Source organism: Polychytrium aggregatum (genome assembly GCF_025602895.1).
Source record: "Polychytrium aggregatum strain JEL109 chromosome Unknown BJ171scaffold_24, whole genome shotgun sequence".
In the NCBI taxonomy this organism is placed as follows: domain Eukaryota; kingdom Fungi; phylum Chytridiomycota; class Chytridiomycetes; order Polychytriales; genus Polychytrium; species Polychytrium aggregatum.
Window position 1 is genome coordinate 330357 of NW_026516226.1, and position 21219 is coordinate 351575.

A 21219-nucleotide genomic window follows, 5' to 3' on the forward strand; every position below is an offset into this window, starting at 1 on the left:
TGTCTACATCCTCCCTTCCTTCCGTTCCGTTCCCTCGTGCCTATTGCCTCCCTGGATCCAAGTTTGATATGATACGAACGAGCGCCTGAAATCCCCCGAGGTGGCTCTGTCCACCTCCTGGTTCTGACTTTGCTGCCTGGTCGGGCTACCGAGCAACAGACCATTTTATCAATGAATAAAAGCCAACAACTACAGTTAGCCAACGAAACCAAGGCTCTGCTCCTTCTGGACAGCAGAACTCGGTGCCTTCGTTTCTCTCCTCGGTCAAGACAGAGTCGTGATTGTCGGTTGTCGCGGCCCTGGTCCAAGCTGAAAAGCCCAGAGAGAAGCCCTTGCCTCATCAACCCCGGCCACACCGCAATATCGGCCGGCCGACCTTACCGAGCAGTCCTGACCCGCCTCCCCACTCTCGGCCGATGAAATTGCCGGTGACAACGCTGTCGAGAGCCCTTCGGCCCTTCCCCGTCCAGCTGTCGCTGCCTCTGCACTGGGGCGAGCTCGATGTAGGCATTTCCTTATCAAAATCGCCGACGAAACAGCTCTGCACAGGCGGAAAGGGATGGACAAGAAGGAAGATGGACAAGAGGAGGAGGAGAAGGAGAAGGAGAACGATAAGGGCGCCCAAAGATCGTCCCTTCGATGGATGCAAAGGGCCAGCTTCGAAATCCACAACGGTTCTCGCCTTGGCTCACCCATCGCTGCTCGATTCCCTCCTTCTCCAGGCCGCTGGGTCCATCAACACACTGTATTTTGCAAAGTTCTTTGAGGCCGGACGTAAGCACGGCGGGTACCGCTTGGTCTGGGAGCGAACGATGACTCGTTCGTGGGCCGATATGCTCATCTGGAGCATTGGCTGCACTCAATCCCCATCCCTCACCACCTCGACTCGCTCCTCCCTCTTGTACTTTGCTTCTACCTGCCCCACCCACCCATCCCTTCGCAGGCCGTTCATACTATCTCCAAGTACTCAAGCCGCAAGTGTCTCCATCGTCCTATGCGTCCTTTGCCGCCCCCACCACGATTGGGCCGATCCTCAAGTCGTGCCAGTTCGAATTCTTCACTCCCGTCCCCTTTGACGGACCGGGCTCTCGTCTCGAGATCGGCACCAGAATCAAGACGCTCCTGGCGGACCGCTTTGTCTGGGAGTTGGTGGTGCTCTCGAACTCGCCGCGGCTTTTGCAGGCGTCCGAGTCCACATCGGCGCCGGCGTCGGCAGCCGATGGCTATGTTCTGGTCGCCCGAGGCGAGGCTGTTTCGGTCATGTTCGACTATAGCCTCCACAAGAAGGCACTGGTGCCCTCGGACATTGCCGATGCCATCCGGACCGCGGAGCAGTCCGATGTGCAGCAGCGAGCCGATCAGCGAGCAGGCGAATAGGCAGATGTGGCCCATCGCAGCCAACGCTCCACGGCCAAGCCAGTTTGGTAGCCACTCTCTGGACGGATGAGTCTCGTTTCCATATCCTCCCCCCCCCTCACGCCGTGCTGTCGTCATCCGAGCCGCTCTCTCTGTCGATCGATTCAGTGAGCGACACTGTGTGTTTGCATGGGATGGACAGTGTGTGATGAACACAGTTTCATGTACAAATTTCGTCGCCCTTCATCGAGTCTAGTCACGGAAAGAGCAGGTCGTCACCGCAGAGATCAACTTGAAGCCTGTGCGATCGGCGCCGGGTGCTTACTTCTGTTACAAAAGAACCAGAGATTGTGCAAATCGTTAGAATCGGGCCGGCGTCGATTTGGCGGAGCCGGCTTGACAGAATCAATGACCGACCACCCGGTATGCGAACGCACAGCTGTTGCTATTGCCGCACCGGCAGCATCTACATCAGGTCTGCTCGAGCCGTGCCACACACGGCCAAATATCGACATCGGTTGCCCTACCTTCTTGTTGTTCTTCTTCTTCGAGGCACGGACGGGCTGCTTCAGCAGCTCCTTCAGCTCCTCGTTCTTCAGCTCCTTCTCGCTCTTGACGAGCTCCTCGCTCCATGGGAAGCTGGTGATCTTGAGAGGGCCGTTGGGCATCAGAAGCACGGTGTACATGAAGTGGGCAACGTGGGCATCCTCCTTTTCGTACAGGACGTTGTACGGAATAACAAGGTTGTGGTTGGCGAGCTCGATCATGCCCATGCGGGCCTTCTTCTCGTCTTCAAACTGGCGGAGCGAGAACGCCATGTTGCCGAACTTGCTGGTGACCTCGGAGAAGACGACGCGGGATGTTCGCATCTTGAGCTGGTAGTTCAGGCCGGCGTTGCGCTTGAAAATGGTGGTGCGGGTCTCCTGGGTCTTGGGCTTGCCCTCGCCAGTGGAGATCAGGATATCGATCGAGTAGACCTGACCCTCCTCGAAGGTGAAGGTCTCGATCTCCTTGCGCTGCTGCTCGGTGGGGTTCAGGACGATCTGCTTGGGACCGTCCAGGACATCCTTTTGGATCTGGTGAGAGAGCATGCCTGACGATTGCACAGGCCGGGGCCGTGTTAGGGCGCCGGTTGACAGGAGGTGATCGTATGCAAACAAGACGACGGAGGATGTGTGCAACTCTATGCAGAATAGAGGGCGGCGACTTACCTTCGATGGGGTTGCAGTCAAAATCCTGGACAATCTTCTCGACGGCCTCGGTGACATCGTAGTTGGTCTTGCCGGGCTTGAGGAGGCGAATAGCGGCTTCCGAGGCGAGGTAGGCAGCCTGGAGGACATCAGCCTGGCGACCGGTGACGGGGGCTTCTTTGGAGGCACCAACGACGACGGTGTGGGCAACCTGGGCAATGTAGCCGTCCACATGGGCACCAAGTTCAATTCGGACAAGATCTCCGTTCTTGATAACGAGGGCAGCCTCCTGATCGCCAGGAAGGGGCGAGAGATGGCAGATGATGTTGTTGATGGAGACGGTGGTGGGGAAGGCAATGCCTGTCAACAAGAAGCAGAGGGTGAATGCCGTGCGAATGGGTTGGGTCGAAGGGGTCATGTCGTCGCAGTAAACTGACAGAGGCACAGCCTCGGATCTAGGCAAGTCAAAGGGAACTCTCTCCAGGGGACATGCCATGGGTCTCGTATGAACCAGCCGAAAACGTCAAGCAGCACCCATCGAGCAGCAGCGTACCCTTGTTGACCTTGCCCTTGTTGTAGACCGTCTTGGAGATTTCGACGATGGCATCGTCACCGACCTTGCACAGATCAACGACGAGGACGCCATCAGCGACAGCAGAGAGCACGTTGGCCAGAGATCCTGAGGCGCGGCAGAGATTCAGTGCATTTGTAAGGCGTCAGAAACACAATCAGGGCGTGCGAGCGCGATCGCCTGGCGGATCCATCGAAGGGAGATCGGAAGGAAGGGGGGGGAAGTCGTCTGGTTGGGCTGGTGCTCAAGAGCGAGTGCCGCGGTGTATCGCGGGATACTAACGGTTGGCGATATCGGCAGCAGTTTGGTACTTTGTGACGTTGTTGGGGGTCAGAGCGTTGACGTCCTCCTCAACGACGGGGGCGGCAGCGGCGGTGGCGTTTTCCTCAGACATGGCGTTGGAGAGAGCTTTGGGGGATGGGCGCAAGATCAGATGCAGACAGCAAGCAAGATCGGACGGGAACGGAGCGAAAAGGGTGTCGAAGCGACCAGGGTGGATCGAGCCGGGATGGCTGTCAGTGGATCGAACCGCGTGGCTGGAAGAAAAAACAGGGCGACGAGAGCACGGCCGAGAGCCGCCGAGAGCTGCCGAGAGCGCTCTCGCAGCACAAGCCACTGCGCAGCGACTGCCCTCCCACCCAGCCAAGTTGCTGCTGCGTGTTCGTATTTCGAGCGATGTAATATTGGCAATATTGGCAATGTTGGTAAAGGGTTCTAAAGAGGACATCTTGTGTGTATAGAGAAACTCGGGGCACGAGATTGTAGCAAGAGAAAGTGCACTTGGGCAGACAGAGCTTTGCCTCACATTGTTGCGTGCAATGCAGCCAGGGCGCAGAACAGGGCAGTCATCACGGTCCATGTGCCTGGCGCAGACAGAGACCCGGCAGCGGCCGAGATCGGGGGCCCTGCGATCGCTGAGGTATCAAAATAATCGATCTGGGACACAGATCCAGAGGTGCCGCCAATATAGAGCAGGCTCGTATACTCGTTGAGTTCGAGGGAGGTGATGTTGACAAAGGACGTGCCAATGCTTCCCAGGGGAGCCCCGGTGTTGCTCAGCACTGCGATTGTCTGGTTTGTGATGCCAACAAAGATGTTTCCGGTGTTGGGAGAGACGGCCAGCGACGTCATGACATGCGTCTCGTTGGCTGCCGACAGCTTGGCGACGACAGTGCCTTTGCTGTCTGGGAGCTGGCGAGGTCCGCTGATCGACCAGCGCCAGAGAGTGTAGGCCAGCGGCAAGTTTTTCTCGAGTACGAACATTGTCGAAAAGTCCTGCATCATCCAAATGGACTGGACCGTGCCTGTGGGACCACCAGCGGACGGGAGCGTAAGTCGGGATTGTGGCAGTCGCAGCGCAGTTTTCATCCTGGAGCGCCGGCCCGCTCAGACTGACATCACTGGCGCCTACCGTTAAACTGCCGCACCAGCATGCTCTGGTTGTTGGAGGGGGGCTGCGTGGTCAGGGGCTGGAGCACGGGAGTCCAGTAGAGCCCGTTGCTGGCTGAGACGGCATAGACACCGCCCTGGTTATCCAGCGACGACATCTTGGTGATGTCGGCAACGCCGGAGGGATACGCAACCTTGAAAGCCGGAGCCGCCCAGTCGGAGGTTGTCCGGGGATTCAACCACCAGTAGAACAGAACGTCGATCGTCTGGTTGCTCTTGTTGGCCAGGATCAGGACGTTCGGCGCAATCTGTAGGCTCGACTTTTTGACCGACAGGGCGGTGTAGACAGCCGATGAGTTGGCGACGGTTCCGTTGCTGAAGGACCAGGCCCAGAGCCACGCCGAAGTGGTGTTGGTGCGGGCCTGCCAGACTTGGTCAAAGACCTGGCTCTTGGCGCCAGTGGCTGCCTGGACGTCCGCGGTTGGGTTGATGGGGCCGAGGACCATGAGGAAGTTGTTTTCGACGCCCATGCTTTGAGAAAGGGAGATTGTGAGATGGGGTGCGGTGTGGTTGGCCAGAGGTGCCGAATCAGCACCCAGCTGGCGGGAACACCATGAAGCAGATTCGAGAAGCATGAAGCAGATGGATTCGAACGACAAGCACATCAAATCTGTACCTAGTGATGGTGGAAAACGGACTGGAGTTCAGCGACCCTGCCGACTGGACCTGGAAGACGCTTGATGTCCAGGACGAGGATGCGGCATGGACAGGCCGAGCCAGAGGCGCCAGGAGCGCCAGGAGCAAGTATCCCACAAAGAACATGGCCTGGGTTGAGACGGCCGACAGAGAGGGATATGGGCGTGAGGCAGGCTTGGCCCGGATGATATGTCCTCAAGCGAATGAAGACGGGATGAGTGAGTCGCCGGACGACGGGGGAAGGACGGGCGGAAGGAAAGAGGAAGCGCAAGGCGGGCGACAGGACGCGGCGGGTTTGGTGTTTGTTGCGACAGCAAACAGAGGGCTGTGCGGTGTCTGGATGCCACTCGGGATGCCATTCGGGATGCCATTCGGGATGCCATTCGAGATGCCATTCGAGATGCCACTCGGGATGCAATTGCGAGAGAGCAGATGGATACGCACGACAGTATGTGTCGCCATGCAGATCGGCGAGAGTTCCATGTTGCGGATGTGCTTTCAGCGACATGATGGCCACTGGCAAAGTGCGACGACAAGCACACTTGCCAAGTTGAATCAAATGTATCGTTTCTGCCGAGCGCATGCCGCCCGACATCGCTCGCACATCATCGAAGCCCATGCGCACCAATTTACCGCATTCATCAGCTATATCACACTCGCCAAGCGAGCCACCGCACCGATCGCATCGATCGAATTGACGGCATTGACGGCATTGACGGCATTGACGGCATTGATCTGCACCCCTTCCCGAAACACATCCACCGTCTTCGTGCGACCGACCTGCAGAAAAAGGCGAATGCGCGCTCCACAGAAAAGACTGCTTGCTGGCTGGCCCACCCACCCTCTGCAAGTGCCTCTGCACCGAGCTGATCCCGGCTTGCCTGTTTCCGTCTGGCTACATCTCGACCTCCGTCTCGCCTTGGTTGCCTGTGGTAAGTCCAGCTGTCGCTGTCGGGCCTTCTTTCGCTGGCCGGTTGGCAATTGCGTCGGTTTGCCTCCAGGTCCAGATGCTGTTGGCGATGCTGTCGTCGATGGCCCACACCCGGTTCCGATGTCTGGCGAGCCTCAGCCGTCGATGTCGAGTCCCTGTCCTTTGCCAGCCATCCTGGGCTGCAGCGAGCGCTGACTCATCCATTCGTCTCCAACTCTGCCTCTCTGCCGTCACTTCCATATCTTTCCCGCTCGTCGTTTGTCTCGCTCCTCTGAATATGTCCTGGTCGCCATCGTCGTCGGCTCGCCCCTATAACCCTCCATAACTGCCCCGAAACCGCCTGCAACCGCCGCCACCACTCGCAACCTTCCGCAACGGCTCCCCGCCAACGATCTGCCACCAGGGTTTACATCTAGTCATGGACCCAGGCGAAAAGAGATCGTTCTTTTCGAAAATGCCAAAGGCGTCCGCCTTGCTCATCTCCTCCAAGAGCGAAGCCACCGGCTCCCACGATGCTCCTCCTGCGGCCATTCCGATCGCATCCCTGCTTCCTCCCGTCTCAGCAGTGCTCTCCAGCTCGATTGCAACAATGTCGATGCTTGACCCTGCCCTCAACCGATCGACCATTCCTTTGGGAATGGACGACCCGTACGATCTCTTCTACACCTATCGCCACAAACTGTACTTTTCTGGGTTTGTCTACAAGCGCAATATCGCCGACATCGATGGCAAGCTCCTCCGCCCAAGCTCAAAGAACCCAGAGGCCTATTGGACCAAGTACTGGGCCGAGCTCTGGGGACCGGTACTGCAACTCTGGAAGGTGACCGATGAGCTGGCCAGCCTCCCGTACCAGGTTATTCCGAGTCTCGAGCGCACCATCAACCTCGACATCACGCCCTCGATTGAAATCATCACCAGGGTCAAGGCCGCCAGTCCCAGCTCGCTCCTGCTCAACGTCAGCGATGCCGTCGTCGACCTCTTCCCCTTCCCATACGATCCGCCCGAGTTTGAGCAAATCCCGCCGCCGCCGTCTCCCTTCTTGAACTACTTTGGCCTCTGCGGTGCGGGCTCCAACCTTATGATGTTTGTGGCCCCGTCGACGGTGCAGTGCAACTCGTGGGTGTCGGCTCTGCGCCTCTCTGGCTTTGAGCAGACTCGGCTCAACGAGTTCTACGCCCTCAAGCTCCTCAAGCGCGGCCCCTTCTACGACATCTGGTCCGAATTTGCCCTGACGCCCTTCCAGACGCCCAAGCCCAACTACACCATTCACCACGAGGGCCAGATCTTTGCCCGCTTCACCTACCAGAACGAGTGGAGGCCCTACCAGATGGTGGTTCGCACCCGCACCATCCTGCCTCAGTCTCCCTCGCCCGTGACCCCCGTCAAAAAGGGTTTCTTTGGCTCCAAGAAGAAGAAGGAAGAGGCCATTCCGGACGACCAAATCGAGCGGCGCACCGAGGTTCTCTTGTTCGAGCCCAAGAAGGACACCAAGACTGCCCGCCCGATCATCCAGATCGACACGGTCCAGTCGGCGCATGCTGTCCTGAACCCCGAGCTGACTGACTGGAACGACCCGTCCTTCTTGGCTCTGGGCCGCATCAACGCCATCATTAATGTCATTCCGACCGATCTCAAAGCCAAGAGTCTGAAGCCCCAGGCTCTTCCGACCTTTGCAAACCCACAGCGTGGCTTCAGTCTCGAACGTAGTGGCGACCAGCAGTACGACAAGCGCCCCGCCCCCGATTTCCTGTACTTCTCCCCTGGTCAAGACAACATGGAGCTCTGCCGATGGATCGTGGCCATCTCGGCTGCTTTTGGCCTCGAGACCGATCTTGCCGAGCGCGAGCGTGCCCTGGCCGAGGGCGAGGTCGGCAAACTCGACCCTCCTCCTCCCATTGTCGAGCCCGAGCGCACTGAATCGGCCGAGCGCCGCAAATCCAAGCGCCTCACCCGCACAAATCCACTCGGCGTCCCTCCTTCTCCATTGTCGCCTCAGAGCCAGACGACGGGCTCGTCAAACAAGCGCCAGTCATTGCTGACGGCTGGTTCCGATCGGCGACAGAGTAAGGTTCTGTCTGTCGCAGAGTCCAGCAAGAGTCGTCTCTCGGCCGAGGTGCCCACCTCGGCGTCCGGCACCAAGCGCGCAAGCTATGCTTCTGTGGCGTCCAAGGCCGTTTCCGCCAACGTACCCGATCATGACAGCGAGCAAGGCAGCGTTTCCGGCACTGGTGAGTCCTTGTTTGGGAGTTTGGTATCGTACCGATCCTTGTTGACGGTCCTACCGCCCAGTCACATCGACTGGGGGTTAAACTGAGCAGTACCGGTCTGTGGGGGCGACGAGTCTGAGGGAGGCCGCTGTAGACCTGTCTTCTTCACCGGGCACACACCGAGCATCGTTTGGCTTTGGCTCGGACTCATGGTGTACGCTAGCACTAACGCGCATTTGCGTGACTGCTTCTTGCTCCCCCCCCCTATCATTCCGTGTTGGCTATCATGCGTGCTATCTTGCGATCACCGAACCCGATGCTCTCCATGAACAGAGAGCTCCGAGCCTGGATCTGCTGAGGAAGATTCGGTTGATGAAGGTGACGACTCCAAGCCCCTCTCCCAGGTCCGCGAAGAAGATGCCAAGCAGCTCGCGCTCGGTTCTGATGAGCAGGACGGAGTCGAGGCGTCGCAGCCTCCTGTGTCTGCATCCCTCGAGTCACAGGACCATCTCGAAGACAGCCAGCCTGCTGTCGACACGGACGCTGGGGTCGCTGAGCCGCTGGCGTCAGCAAGTACAGAGGAAATCGCCGTGTCCGAGACACTCGCGGCTTCTGCGCCTGCAGCATCATCCGACGATGAAGCCGAAGGCACCGACGCTGACACCGAAGATAACAGCGAGTCAGAAGTCGATGAGGACAGCGATGGGGAAAGTGGCGAGGAAACCGACGAGGAAAGTGACGAGGACAGCGACGCAACCGACTCGGACGAGAGCGATTCCGGCTCCGGCTCCGACTCCGGCTCCGGCTCCGGCTCGGCGTCCGACTCAGAGTCTGGCGTGGACGACCAGCACGAGCCCAAGGAAAAGCTTGTCCAGGGCCCGACTTGGGGTCTGCTGTTCCTGACCAGCCGCGATGTTGAGGGCCTGGATCAGTCCAAGTTCACAGACTGGACTGTTTGCGCCGCTTTCTCCAAGGTTCTCGCGGACAAGTCCCTGACCAAGTCCAACGGAAAGCTCGCCATGTGGTCGGATGCTCTTCGTCGCGGCGATCACTTGCGCAAGAGTCTTGAGCGTAAGGAAGTCGATGCGCGCATCCGACTCCTGATGGGATGGATCCAGATGATCCGCATGCAAAGTATGATGCAGGGGCTCGTTCTTGGCGGTGGTCCTGGTGTCCAGCTTGTCGATGAGTCGGTCGAGGCTGTCCTTCCTGCCAGTCGGGGCGAGCTCGGCGCTCAAGACAACGACGAAAGCGACAACGACAAAGATCAGGACGAGGACGGAGACGAAGACGAAGATCAAGACGAGGACGAAAGTATTGACGAGAGCGCCACCGACCGCTCGAGCGCCCAGCCGAGAAGCATCGGCAACCTGCCGTTGTCTGCACAGCCCACCCTGGGCGACGCTGCCAAGCCGGGCAGCGAAAATACGGTGATGATGGCTGTGCCCACGCTTGGACCAGATGGCAAATGGGGCTGGGTGTATCAGCACGTCCCGGCCTCGAGCCAGTGGGTTCCGCCCCATCTCGGTAATGCTGCCGCTGGTAAGCCCAAAGAGTCTGATCCAGCCGCCAAGGCAGAACGCCATGTGGGTGGTGAGGACGACGGCAGCCCGAGTCACGACGACGACGAGAGCGGTACGGAATCTGAGTATAGCAGCGAAGGCAGCGCCTCCGAGGAAAACGAGGCCCTGGCCGACACGAGCAAGCGACTGTCTGCCATGGTGATCAAGGCGCCCGATCTTCCTGCCGAAGCCGACTCGGACCGAGGAAGCGTCAGCGATGCCTCCGAGGTGAGCGATGAGTCCTCCAAAGACCAAGGCAGTCAAAGCGACGAGAGCGAGGAAGAAAATGACGACGACAGCGAAGACGATGAGGAAGAGGAAGACGATGGCTCGATCGCCAACTACCGCAACAGCTTCCCTCCGCCGCCTCAGCTTGCTCCTGGCATGTTGCCCCCTGGCGCCATCGTGTTTGATGCCAACGGTATTCCTGTGGTGATTGGCCCAGACGGTGTGCCAGTCCCAATTGCCAGTATGCCCTTCATGTCTTCCGAGGCGATGCAAGATGTAAGTCCTGGAGGCGCGACTGCTGAACTCGCTGTGAGCCAGATCGTCGGTGCTGTTCTGCGACAGAAACGTGCTCGATGGGCCCTGTCGCTCAGTCGCTCGCTTTGGGCGCAAATATGCTGACCACGAACAATGCATTCGCTTTGGTTTTCAGATTGCACAAGGTGCCTCACCGGTGAAGCTGTTCTCGGACAACTCGCTGCTCGCTGGCCTAGCCAATCCTGACAACGCCGCCGCGATCGGGGGCAAGAAGGGGCCTCTCATCCAACTGCCTCCCGAAGTACTGGAGGCCCAGGAAAACGCCAAGCGCATCCGCCGCGATCGAGTAGCCAACGCGGCGCTGTTCAGTCCCATGGACGGCGTCGAGGCAGGCCCATCGGGGCTGGACTATGTCAAAGCCCGCGAGACCTTCAAGCTCTTCCAGGACCAGTCGCTCCTGGGCCAAGCTGCCAACAAGAGCAAGCAGCATCTGAGCCCCGACCGCGAGTTCGACGGACCCTTGCTGGGCAAGATTGACAAGGAAGCCAGCAAGCCTAAGCTCGAGGGCGGTCTCCTCGGCGAAGTCCAGCGCCGCGAGAAGGAGCTCGAGGCCCTGAAGAAGCAGGGCAAGTACCGCGCCACAGCCCCTGTGATGGGCGACGCTCCCCATCCGATGGGCTTCTATCAGGTCCCCGGCATGCCTGGCTACTATCTCGTGCCCAGTGGTATCCCTGGAATGGCGGCTGCTGTTCCCATGGGAGCCATAATGCCTGCGGGTGTCCCCCCCGGCATGGCACCCGGCATGGTCCCTGGTATGGCACCCGGTATGGTCCCTGGTATGATGCCGGGCATGGCTCCGGGTATGATGCCCGGCATGGTTCCTGGCATGGCTCCCGGATTTGCACCTGGCGCCCCGGGCATGATGCCCATGGGGATGATGCCTCCCGGTATGCCTATGTATGCTGGTGAGGATGATGAGCCCTATGTCCCTGAGGATCCGACGGTTGCGTATCAGCGCAACGTGCTAAAGGAGCAGTTCTTGGAATTGGAGCGGTAAGTCGACGCCATCGATATCCAGCGGCAGATGGTCCGGCGGTGCAGCACAGAGATGGCACCGGCGCGCCATGATACTTCGTAGAAACCTTTGACGTTTTGGATGGGAGTTATGTCCGCAGCAGTGTCACCGGACTGGATGCTGGCCAATCCTGACTGTCTCTATTCCTTTGCCGATACGGCTTTTGTCCTGTGTGACTGGCGATGCTGTCCTCCAGCCAAAAGGAGCGCCAGCGCATTATGGAACGCCACCACGAGTACGGCTTTGAACAACAGCCCGTTCCGGTCACTGCAGTCCTGTCGCGTAAGTTGAGTCACGCTCCTGTCCTGCACATTTTCACGCGGTTTCAAACGCAATTTCCTACTGTTGGCTTCCTCTTGATTGCTGCCTTGGAATGAAGCGAGTCTTGAGATTCTCGGGTCATGGCAGCCCATCTGACTCCTCACCCCCTCCCGTCGCGCCCGACGGATCTCGCTCTGGTCACTTGTAGCATCGTATCTGCCCCCTGATCTCGCCATGACAGAGCCCCTGTCGGCTATGACAGCAAGCTCCCGGGGTTTTGGTATCCCTGTGGTGGCTCCGTCGGATGGCACAGACACAGACACGGACGAGTCGGACAATCAAGTGCTGGTAAAGCGAGGCAACAACAGTGGGACGGAGACGGACGGCTCCGGCACGGACGAAGACGACGAGGATGCCGACCAAGCGCCATTAGTGAGTCAGATCCGATCCAAAGCCATCCGCAAGACCAAGGCCAAGAACAACGATGACGACAGCGGCACCGAAAGCAGTGTTAGCAACGGCGCTGCTGCTGGATTGACTGTGGCCGGCAACCGATCCGATCTCAGCAGCGAGAGCGACACCGAAAACGGCAGCGAGAGCGACAGCGATAGCGAGTCCGATGACTCTGACGCCGACGACCAGCCCCTGGTTAGCTCTGCTGCCCGGGCCAAGAACATTGGCGGACGTCTGCGAGACAACGAAAGTATCAGCGGCGAAGGATTCCCACGATACGCGGGCTCGGTGGCCGGCTTCGAAGGCAACGGCATGATATCTCCTGGCGGATTTGGCTACCCCGGGTATGCAGCCAACGCAGGACCCTACGGCTACCCGGCTGGCAATATCCCGATGATGCCCGCCAATGCAGGTTTCCCGATGCACCTGGCCGGGCAGTATCCAGCCGGGCAGTATCCAGCCGGGCAGTATCCAGCGATGAACCACCAAATGATGGGCGGCTATCCCGGCATGCCAATGGCTGCCGGCCCAGGCATCGGCTTCAACCCTGCGATGCGGCCCCATCCCGGTGTGCGTGGCCCGGGCAACATCGGCCCGTCGTTTTCGCCAAGCGCCCCAGGTGCTGCTAGCCGGGGCGCCAACCCAGGCCGCAAGGCAAACGCTGTGAGCGCCAAGTTGTTGCGACAACAGCAGGCCAGCGACAGCGACAGCGACGAGGAGTAGACCCAACCTGCATCCATCTCGATACCCGGCTCTGGGTCGATCGAAGTGGTTGGTGCTTCGCCAGCCCATCGAAGTGATCCCCCCCCCGTGTCCTGGTGTCCGATCGACGAACAAACGAGCCGATGATGCCACAATCCTGCCTGGTCAACATAGTCGTTCCCTAATCTTTGCTATGATGTGGAATGCATCAAACCGAAGCAGATAACAGCAACAAAAAAACAGCAAACGAAATCAGAAAAACTGCAAGACCGATTGCACTCCAGGCACCTCATAGCACCTTCAGCATCCCTTCCCCTCCCTCCCCCCAACAGGCTTTACGTGGAACTGGTCGGCGCTCGAGTCTCATCGCGACCGTGATCCCGCCTGAAAGCTGCTGTTTCCTCTCTTGTCGTGTTTGTCACTCGAATGCCCTGTCATCCCTTTCATACCTGCTTCCGTTGCGACCTTTCCCTTTGCTTCGCATTCTCTGCACTTTTTACTATTATTGTTGTTTCCTTCTTTTCGCGACTGTCCTTGGCCGGTCTGCCACTGCGCCTCCAGCTCTTGAGCGAGGGTGGAATGGGAGCCCAGGCATACACACTCGCCTGCACACACAACTCGTTTTCCTATTATTACTTTCCCCCCGTTGTCGTTTCTCTCCATACGCCTGGCTCCCACTTCCATCCCTCATAGAATGATACAGCGTACCTATTTGAAACGAGACACCCTGTTTTGAGTCAGGGTTGTCGTTGATTTCCGGGCCTGAATACACACCGCCTATTGCCACCATGACCAAACAGGGTGCTCACAGTGCCCGAAGTCAAGCGACTCGAGAAGGGCGATATGTTGATATTGTACGGAGCTGTCTAGAGGGTCGGGTGCATCCACCACTCTCGCTTTGAGACATCAAATATCAGTCAATCGTCACAGACCGACCCAAAATGCATTCAAGAGCGCCGCGCCACACACCAGTCGGCTCGATCCGGCGGCCGCGCGGCTGGATCCGGCTCGTCTCGCTCGGCGGCGTCTCGCGCCCGCCGATTGGGCCTCGCTGCTTCTCGCCCGCCTCGCGGCTGCCCCCCTGTCCTTGCGCCTGCCCAAAGCCAAGGGCCGTCGTCGGTTGCCGCGTTTGTTTTGCCCTCGTCTCCGTCGCTCATCGACCAAGCTCGCCTGTCTTGGACCGCCTGCTGCTGTCCTCTCATCCACCGATCGGCTGCCCAGGTACGCTTGAGATGGGGATCTCTAGCCGACCGCTTCCCCGTCTGCATCGCCCTGCTTCTCCGCCAATGTCCCTTGCGGTCTTGAGTCGGTCGCTTTCCATGACCACCCACCGACTCGAGCAATCGCCCTGAGGGACGGGACGGGTTTGCTGTTGCCACGGGCGAGGCGGACCGCATCGTCCGTGGGATGCGATATCTGGATGAGCGGCGACTCGCTGCTCGTTTGTTTTTGCTGTTGGCACCACCCGATGGCTTGTCGAGCGTCCTCGACCTGCGTGTTAGCCAGCCGTCCAGCCGAGATATCGTCCTCAAACAGCCGTCACTATTTCCGCTTCTTGCTTGGGCCGTATGGCCAACGTGAGAATCTGCACTTGGCTAACCCTTCCCGAACGGCCGCTGATACCTCCTATTGCATCACTGCGCAGGCACCCTTTTACTCTCGAGATCCTCCACATTCCCCTTCGTCCTTATTGAATCCTCGGTCGCCAAGATGATGCGCACCCGCCCAGTGATTATGGATAATGGAACCGGGTAACGTCCTCAGCCCTCCTCCTTTCTCATTTGGCGACGTCCGAGGACAGCGCATGGATCGACATGGCGTCATGTCTCCCGCCTCTCGCTCAGTGCTCGACAGCAGCCCACGTCCCCGTTGCTAGCGACTTGCTGCTGGCTTGTCTGTTTTTTTCTTGGCACTTTCGCTCCTGGCGCCCTGGTATGATAGCAGCGAGCCAGAGCAGGGTTTGCCTTTCATGGTGAAAGAAGCCCCCGATTGCTAACTCGTCTGCAACCCGTCTCGAACGCCCCTCGGCCATGACCCGCCCTCGGCCATGACCCTCCCTCGACAACGCTCTCGGCCGGCAGCTACACCAAGCTCGGATATGCTGGCAACCAAGATCCCCAGTTTGTGATCCCCACGGCCATTGCCACCCGCGATGGCCCCTCGACCGGCAACACCTCCAACCTGGCATACAAGCGCGACATTGCCGACCTCGACTTTTACATTGGCGACCAGGCAGTGCAGAACTCCAAGACGTACTCGCTGAACTACCCCATCCGACACGGCCAAGTCGACAACTGGGATCTGATGGAAAAGTTCCACCAAGCCTGCATATTCCAGTATATGCGTTGCGAGCCAGAGGACCACTACTTTCTCTTGGTGAGCGGTCTGTTGGGGCCCGCGCGTGGCGACAAGTCGGGCAGCTCACTGGCGTTCTGCGCAGAGCTGGAGCGTCGAGTCTGGCGGTGTGTGGTGGTGACACACTGTTGCATAGACATGCATCGTGAATGGAGCTCGGATCCACACCCCATCGATGTCGATCGGTGGCACTCGACAAACTCCAAGCTTTTGCATCGCACGTGTGTCCGCAATGCCTGCGCTAATAGCTCCGATCTTCTTGATATGATTGCCCATACTTATGACAGACCGAGCCTCCGCTGAACGCCCCCGAGAACAGAGAGTATACGGCCGAGATTTTCTTTGAGTCCTTTGGCGTCAAGGGCTTGTATATTGGAGTCCAGGCTGTGCTGGCTCTCGCTGCCGCCTGGATCAGCAGCAAGAGCGACCAAAAGACTCTGACCGGCACAGTCATCGATTCCGGAGACGGTGTCACGCACGTCATTCCGGTGGTGGAAGGTTACGTCATTGGATCGTCCATCAAGCACATCCCCATTGCCGGCCGCGACATCACCTACTTTGTGCAGCAGCTCCTGCGTGAGCGCGAGAACAGCATCCCCCCCGAGGAGACCATGGAGGTGGCCAAGTTCATCAAGGAAAACTACTCCTACGTGGCTCCCGATATTGTCAAGGAGTTCAAGAAGTACGATGCCGACGGCGCCAAGTGGATCAAGAAGCACGAGTTCATCCATAGCGTGACCAAGAAGGTGAGTGACCCGGGCGGTGCTCCGTGCTGCGGATGTGCTGCGGGAGTGTCGGGAATGAGACTCGTACATCCAGGGCAAGTGCCCTGCGATCGGCTCCGATGGGATCCAGAGGATGTCAGGCAGTCCAATGCGAGCATGCCGCCGCTCCTCTCGCCTAGCATGGCGCATTCATATTGATCCGCATGTCTCACTTGTATCCGTACTTTGGATCACGCTCGAATCCCACGGATGGCGCTATCGATCCAACTCGTTGCCGTGACGGGGTTGTGAATAGCCATACACGGTGGACATTGGATTTGAGCGGTTCATGGCCCCCGAAATCTTCTTCAGCCCCGAGATTTCCAACGCGGACTTTCTCACTCCTCTGCCTCAAGTCGTCGACCAGGTGATCCAGAGCTGCCCCATCGATAACCGACGAGGCCTCTACAAGGTATGTGCAGATGAAAGTGCCTGTCAGCCAGCGGATCGCCCACGTTCGCGCGAAACGGTCGCCTGGATCGCAACAAGCGAGTCTGAGTGGCAGCAACCACTGCGCTCGTACTGACGGCTCGAATGATTATGCCTCTGTCCTTCCCCCACACGTTCGACAGAACATTGTGCTTTCGGGCGGATCGACCATGTTCAAGGACTTTGCCCGACGTTTGGAGCGCGACATCAACCGACTGAGCTCGGCCCGACTTCAGGCCATCCAAGCCGTGAACCAGGCCAACATGAGCCACGGCCAGATCAACGCAACCGCGATCGAAGTCAATGTCGTCAGCCACAAGCGCCAGCGCAACGCTGTCTGGTCAGGCGCCAGTATTCTGGCTGATACGGTATGTAGTTGGCGACCGACTGCATGTGCTCGGTGATGGTGACAAGAGCCGCGACTGATCCTGGTGCATTGTTTGTCTTTTGTTGGTGCTGGTTGCTGCTGGTTGGTGCTGGTTGCTGCTGGTTGCTGCTGGTTGCTGCTGGTTGGTGCTGGTTGCTGCTGGTTGCTACTCCAGCCCGAGTTTTTCAGCTTCTGCCACACGAAGGAGCAGTACGACGAGTATGGCCCCAGCATTGCCCGATACAACAAAGTCTTTGGATCGGTTCTGTAAACTGTACAAGTAACGGTGCAGATGGCCGTCTGCTGGGAAAGTGGTGTGGCAGAAGGCCCGCCAAAGCCCATCCCTTCCCTGTCATGGCTGTTTCTTCCGACGTTTTTGTGAACGAGGGAGGGAGTGTGTGTGATTCCGTTCTCTCTGGCCTTGAGTCCACACAAAATGAAACAGGGCACCCTGTTTCTGGGTCCTGAATATACACCCGACCACAACGGACATTGTGTCCAGGGAGACAGACATTGCGATTACCTTTGGGCATGGCCCGAGGAAGTAAGGAGTGCTTATCGAGCTCGCGGAGACCCAGGTTCGCCAGGTGTCTTGAACAGTCCCACCGCCCCCAGAAGCACCATGTCTCAGAAAACATGCCGAGCGATACAGGTCCAGGGTACCAGAATCGGAGCCTGGTCCTGGCCAGAGCAGCGACAAAGCCGGGCGATGCAAGGACTGAGAAGAGAGGGGGAGGAAAGAGACAAGACCCCAGATCGTCCGCGAGCATGCGAGCAGCAGGAGACCCGCGACAGGGCGGTGGATGGGGGGTGGGTCACTCGCATGGATGGCAGGTGCCCCAGGAACGGCGCATGAGCGCTCGCAGCACGGGAGCGACACGCGAGCATCGCCCAGGATGAAAAGAAAGGAAAAGGAAAGGATGGCAGCATGGGGACGACGACAGGGGAGGGACCTTGCCATGTCTTGTGAGCTGACATGGCCTTGTGGAGGGGGTGGTGGGGGTGGTGCATGGTCTGGCATTGCCTGTTGGTGTGATGCTGTGGCGGACATTGCCTGTGCTGCCCAGCACTGTACAGCATTGTCCAACGGTGTCTGCTAGTCACCTGCATGGCCTGCCGGTGGGCTGGAGGCCGCCTTGCTCGCGGCTTCGGTGAAGGTTGCTGAAGCAGAAAGCAAGTCTGAGGCCATTCCTGGAAGCCCAGAGGGCTGCAGCACGAAGAAGGGAAAGAAAAGGCGAGAAAGTGAGAGCGCTGCCTCAGGGCGAATCGGGCAAGAGAGCCTCGAGTGAAAGCCTCGAGCGAAAGCCCCAAGAAGGCCGACAGCAAGAGGATTGGGTGCGGCAAGGACAGCGGGACAGGAATAGCAATTGGGCGGCAAGGGGTAAGCGGCGCGTGCCCAGCTGACCCCAGACGCGCGAGCCCAATGCCAAAGAGGCAAGTGGGATACACGCACTGTTGCAGACAAATTTGCACGGAGACACAAGGGGCACTCGGGCAAGGCAGGCGGGGGCGGCTGGGAGGGACAGAGAGCGCTGAGTGCTGTACAGCACGGGGCCGATGTCAGGTTGCACGGAAGAAGAAAGGAAAGGAAAGGGCAGCAGCCGTGCAAGGGCGGCTGGCCCTGCCACCGATCGTCGGGAGCAAGCGACGCTGCTGGATTGTCCCTTTTGCGGCTGCTGGCGGGGCAAGTGCATGCAGACCCAGGAGTATTGTTAGCGGAAGCATTAGCAGAAACAGACGCACTGGAGCAAGTCGCCTTGGTGATTTGCTGGCAATAACGATAGCAATGGAGCGCATCGTCGCCGAAACCAAAGGCCCTGGGCCACTGTGACAGAGCCGATCGACCGCAACAGAGCTGCAACAGAGCTGCAACAGGACAACGGGGCTGGACACACTGCGACAAGACACCCACCGCGACAAGACACCCACAGAGCAATGCGTTGTGCATCGCCTTGGTCGGGCGACCACATGTGCCCTTGCTGCCCTGGCCCCGCTGCGCCGCACGATGCGCACAACGAGGAAGGGCCTCAGGCGACAAGCACCGGCGCCCCCGCAGCAAGCACCTCGTCGGTCGCCCGTCCCCTCCCACGGCCGCGGTCGCTCTCGCCCACTCTCGGCTGACAACAAATATAAATACCGGCGTCGCCCTCCCGATCCTCATCTCGCCATCACCGAGAATCTCATCACCACTCCGCATACCAGCACTAATCCGAGTCATCATGAAGGTCCTCTCTGCCGCCGTTTTGTTGGCCTCCTCCATCGCCGTCGCCGCCGCCGCTGCTAGCCAGAAGGTCGTTGGCGGTTACCTCCTCCTGAACCCCACCGATGGCCCTGCCAAGCTCAAGGCTCTGGCCGACAACGCCGCCACTATCCCTGTCAACCGCATCTTCCTGTCCTTCCTCCGTCCCGATATGTGAGTGTGTCTGCATTCTCATGTGTCTCTGGTTGCCTCGATGCCCGCCTCGGTACTCACCGGCCCTTCCCTCCTTCTCCAGGATCTACGAGTCTGGAAGCAACACCCTCGCCACTGCTGGTCTTGGCTACGGAACTTCTGGTGACTATGGTTTCGCTGATCTCAAGGCCCAGATTGCCAAGCTCAAGGCTGGCGGCGTTGAGGTCTTTGTCTCCGTTGGTGGCTGGAACTACAACTGCTTCCCCTGTAAGTAGCTCCCACCGCTTCCCACGCCGGAGCGCATCCGTTACTCGATCCACACATCCCCACTGCCGCTCTGGAGCGCACTCGCTCATCCTGTTGTCCCATCCCGCCCTCGCCCACAGACGCCTACGCCACCTACTCTGTCGGCGGCTACGGCACCTCGACCCCCAACTACTGGAAGATTGCCCAGTTCGGCAGCCTCAGCAACTGCAACGAGAGCAACCAGTACTGCTACGTCTGCGAGCCCAAGTCTGAGAACACCTCGCTCTCTGACTTTACCATCTTCCCCGAGCCCGCCAAGTCGGCCACCTGGAAGTCGGCCCAGAGCTACATTGCTGCCAACGCCAAGGGCGGTGCTCCCCAGTGGCACCCCGAGCTCATTGGTGGCGCCAAGTGGACCGACAAGGGCAACACCGTCACCGTCCCCGGTGATGGCACCTGGTCCACCAAGGGCCGTGATCCCTACCAGGATCTCGTCTACCTCGCCAAGGATCTTGGCCTGGACGGTGTCGACATTGACTACGAGGAGATGTGGCACGCTGATACCTTCAAGACCGGCTCGGGCCCCTACAACCTGCCCCAGACTGTCTACAAGTACACTGCCATCGCCAAGGACGTCATCCTGAACATCCAGTCCATCTACCCCACCCTCAAGCTCTCCACCGCTGCCTCTGCTGCCGGTGGCCTCAGCACCAACTGGTGGGGCGGTAACCTCAAGGGTGTCTGGTACTACGCCTCCCAGTGGTACCCCGATGTCATCAACTTCATGACCACTGGCAACAACGCCGGTGGCCTCAACATCATGACCTACGATCTCTCGGACAACAACCAGTTCCACGAGTGCCCCGCTGGCGACAACACCCCCTGTGACCTCCAGGACCAGGTTGCCTTCTACATGAGCGGCTACACCCAGAACAAGATCCCTGCCTATGTCGGCTACGAGATCGGCACCCCCGCCTACCCCGACCCCGTTCAGGACCCCACTCACCAGGTTCCCCTGACCCAGGCCCGCCTCAGCGCCATCCTCTCCAACACCCAGCCCCAGTACAACGGCGGCTTCTTCTGGGAGCTGTACAAGCCCGAGGGCAAGGGTGACATTGATGCCACCACTTCTGCCCAGCAGATCTGCAAGGCCGTTCTTGGTGCCAGCACCGCTCGCTGCTCCGGCGTCATTCCTCCCGCTAGCGGACCCGTCGTCACCTCCACCAAGGCCCCTGCCACCTCCACCAAGAAGACCACCACCACCACTACCACCACCAAGGCTCCCGCCACCTCCACCAAGAAGACCACCAAGAAGACTACCAAGAAGACTACCAAGAAGACCACCAAGAAGGCCAAGACCACCAAGGCCCCCAAGACCAAGTAGGGCGCTGTCGAGGAGTCTGCTTAAACGGCTTGTCACCGTCGTGTCTCCCTCCACCTTATAAATCTCTATAATCACTATACGACCTTTGACTTCATTCTGGCCCGCTAAATCCGGTGTATATTGGCCATGCTGCCAGCGCCGCAGGAGTGTATTTGGCGGCCCAATGTTTAATTGCACAGAATAAACAGCAGGAGAACCTATTTCGAACGAGACGCCCTGTTGATGACTTCTGGCCCTGAATGCCCCACCCGTCCATCGCGAACATGGCCAAACAGCGTGCTCAGAGTGTCTGGAAGACAAGCGGCTCTGGCCACTCGAGCAATCTCGATGGTCAAGTGAATGCACTTGCACTCCCGCATCGCGATGCCAATTCCAGTCGATTGTCGTCACAGGGGGTATTGTATTG

The 21219-nt window shown here is 59.0% G+C and overlaps 6 protein-coding genes across 6 annotated transcripts; 4 read left to right on the forward strand and 2 right to left on the reverse strand.

The window, feature by feature from the left end:
- The first annotated feature begins 218 nt into the window (after positions 1-218).
- Positions 219-1461, forward strand: BJ171DRAFT_144745 (uncharacterized protein). The gene is made up of 3 exons (XM_053105732.1): positions 219-503; positions 723-774; positions 944-1461. Exons 1-3 carry the CDS (start codon positions 417-419, stop codon positions 1375-1377), a joined length of 573 nt encoding a protein of 190 aa, XP_052965574.1. The 5' UTR covers positions 219-416; the 3' UTR covers positions 1378-1461.
- A 138-nt stretch (positions 1462-1599) lies between these two features.
- BJ171DRAFT_600052 (peptidase M24, structural domain-containing protein) lies at positions 1600-3748 on the reverse strand (the record flags this gene model as incomplete). Its single annotated transcript, XM_053114977.1, has 5 exons — positions 3400-3748; positions 3100-3225; positions 2568-2906; positions 1884-2449; positions 1600-1608 (listed from the first exon to the last, which is right to left on the reverse strand). Exons 1-5 carry the CDS (start codon positions 3509-3511, stop codon positions 1600-1602), a joined length of 1152 nt encoding a protein of 383 aa, XP_052965575.1. The 5' UTR covers positions 3512-3748.
- Positions 3749-3777: 29 nt separating this feature from the next.
- BJ171DRAFT_509765 (uncharacterized protein) lies at positions 3778-5463 on the reverse strand. Its single transcript, XM_053111437.1, has 3 exons — positions 5183-5463; positions 4529-5037; positions 3778-4421 (listed from the first exon to the last, which is right to left on the reverse strand). The coding sequence occupies exons 1-3, from the start codon at positions 5326-5328 to the stop codon at positions 3919-3921; spliced, it is 1158 nt and encodes a 385-aa protein (XP_052965576.1). The 5' UTR covers positions 5329-5463; the 3' UTR covers positions 3778-3918.
- Positions 5464-6066: 603 nt separating this feature from the next.
- BJ171DRAFT_144790 (uncharacterized protein) lies at positions 6067-12988 on the forward strand. The gene is made up of 6 exons (XM_053105733.1): positions 6067-6134; positions 6537-8361; positions 8674-10406; positions 10561-11438; positions 11657-11742; positions 11930-12988. Exons 2-6 carry the CDS (start codon positions 6552-6554, stop codon positions 12895-12897), a joined length of 5475 nt encoding a protein of 1824 aa, XP_052965577.1. The 5' UTR covers positions 6067-6134; positions 6537-6551; the 3' UTR covers positions 12898-12988.
- A 1024-nt stretch (positions 12989-14012) lies between these two features.
- BJ171DRAFT_144798 (actin family) lies at positions 14013-17304 on the forward strand (the record flags this gene model as incomplete). The annotated part of the gene is made up of 7 exons (XM_053105734.1): positions 14013-14097; positions 14522-14627; positions 14958-15252; positions 15519-15977; positions 16252-16407; positions 16568-16792; positions 16967-17304. Coding segments are annotated over 7 exons (1422 nt in total), but the record flags the coding sequence as incomplete, so codon positions are not given.
- Positions 17305-19010: 1706 nt separating this feature from the next.
- On the forward strand, positions 19011-20991 carry BJ171DRAFT_623790 (uncharacterized protein; the record flags this gene model as incomplete). The annotated part of the gene is made up of 3 exons (XM_053115468.1): positions 19011-19204; positions 19287-19450; positions 19570-20991. 3 exons carry the CDS (start codon positions 19011-19013, stop codon positions 20811-20813), a joined length of 1602 nt encoding a protein of 533 aa, XP_052965579.1. The 3' UTR covers positions 20814-20991.
- Between the last annotated feature and the right edge of the window lie 228 nt (positions 20992-21219).

Bases quoted from the DNA above. Each gene is read 5' to 3' on its own strand.
- BJ171DRAFT_509765 (XM_053111437.1), bottom strand. From the start codon at position 5,328: ATGTTCTTTGTGGGATACTTGCTCCTGGCGCTCCTGGCGCCTCTGGCT. The intron at 5,038-5,182 runs GTACAGATTTGA...CCTTTCTCAAAG, and splicing joins CCGTTTTCCACCATCACTAG to CATGGGCGTCGAAAACAACT. The intron at 4,422-4,528 runs GTAGGCGCCAGT...GTGGTCCCACAG, and splicing joins GCTGGTGCGGCAGTTTAACG to GCACGGTCCAGTCCATTTGG.
- BJ171DRAFT_144790 (XM_053105733.1), top strand. From the start codon at position 6,552: ATGGACCCAGGCGAAAAGAGATCGTTCTTTTCGAAAATGCCAAAGGCG. The intron at 8,362-8,673 runs GTGAGTCCTTGT...CTCCATGAACAG, and splicing joins AGGCAGCGTTTCCGGCACTG to AGAGCTCCGAGCCTGGATCT. The intron at 11,743-11,929 runs GTAAGTTGAGTC...GGTCACTTGTAG, and splicing joins GGTCACTGCAGTCCTGTCGC to CATCGTATCTGCCCCCTGAT.
- BJ171DRAFT_144745 (XM_053105732.1), top strand. From the start codon at position 417: ATGAAATTGCCGGTGACAACGCTGTCGAGAGCCCTTCGGCCCTTCCCC. The intron at 504-722 runs GTAGGCATTTCC...CTCCTTCTCCAG, and splicing joins TGCACTGGGGCGAGCTCGAT to GCCGCTGGGTCCATCAACAC. The intron at 775-943 runs GTAAGCACGGCG...ATCCCTTCGCAG, and splicing joins AAAGTTCTTTGAGGCCGGAC to GCCGTTCATACTATCTCCAA.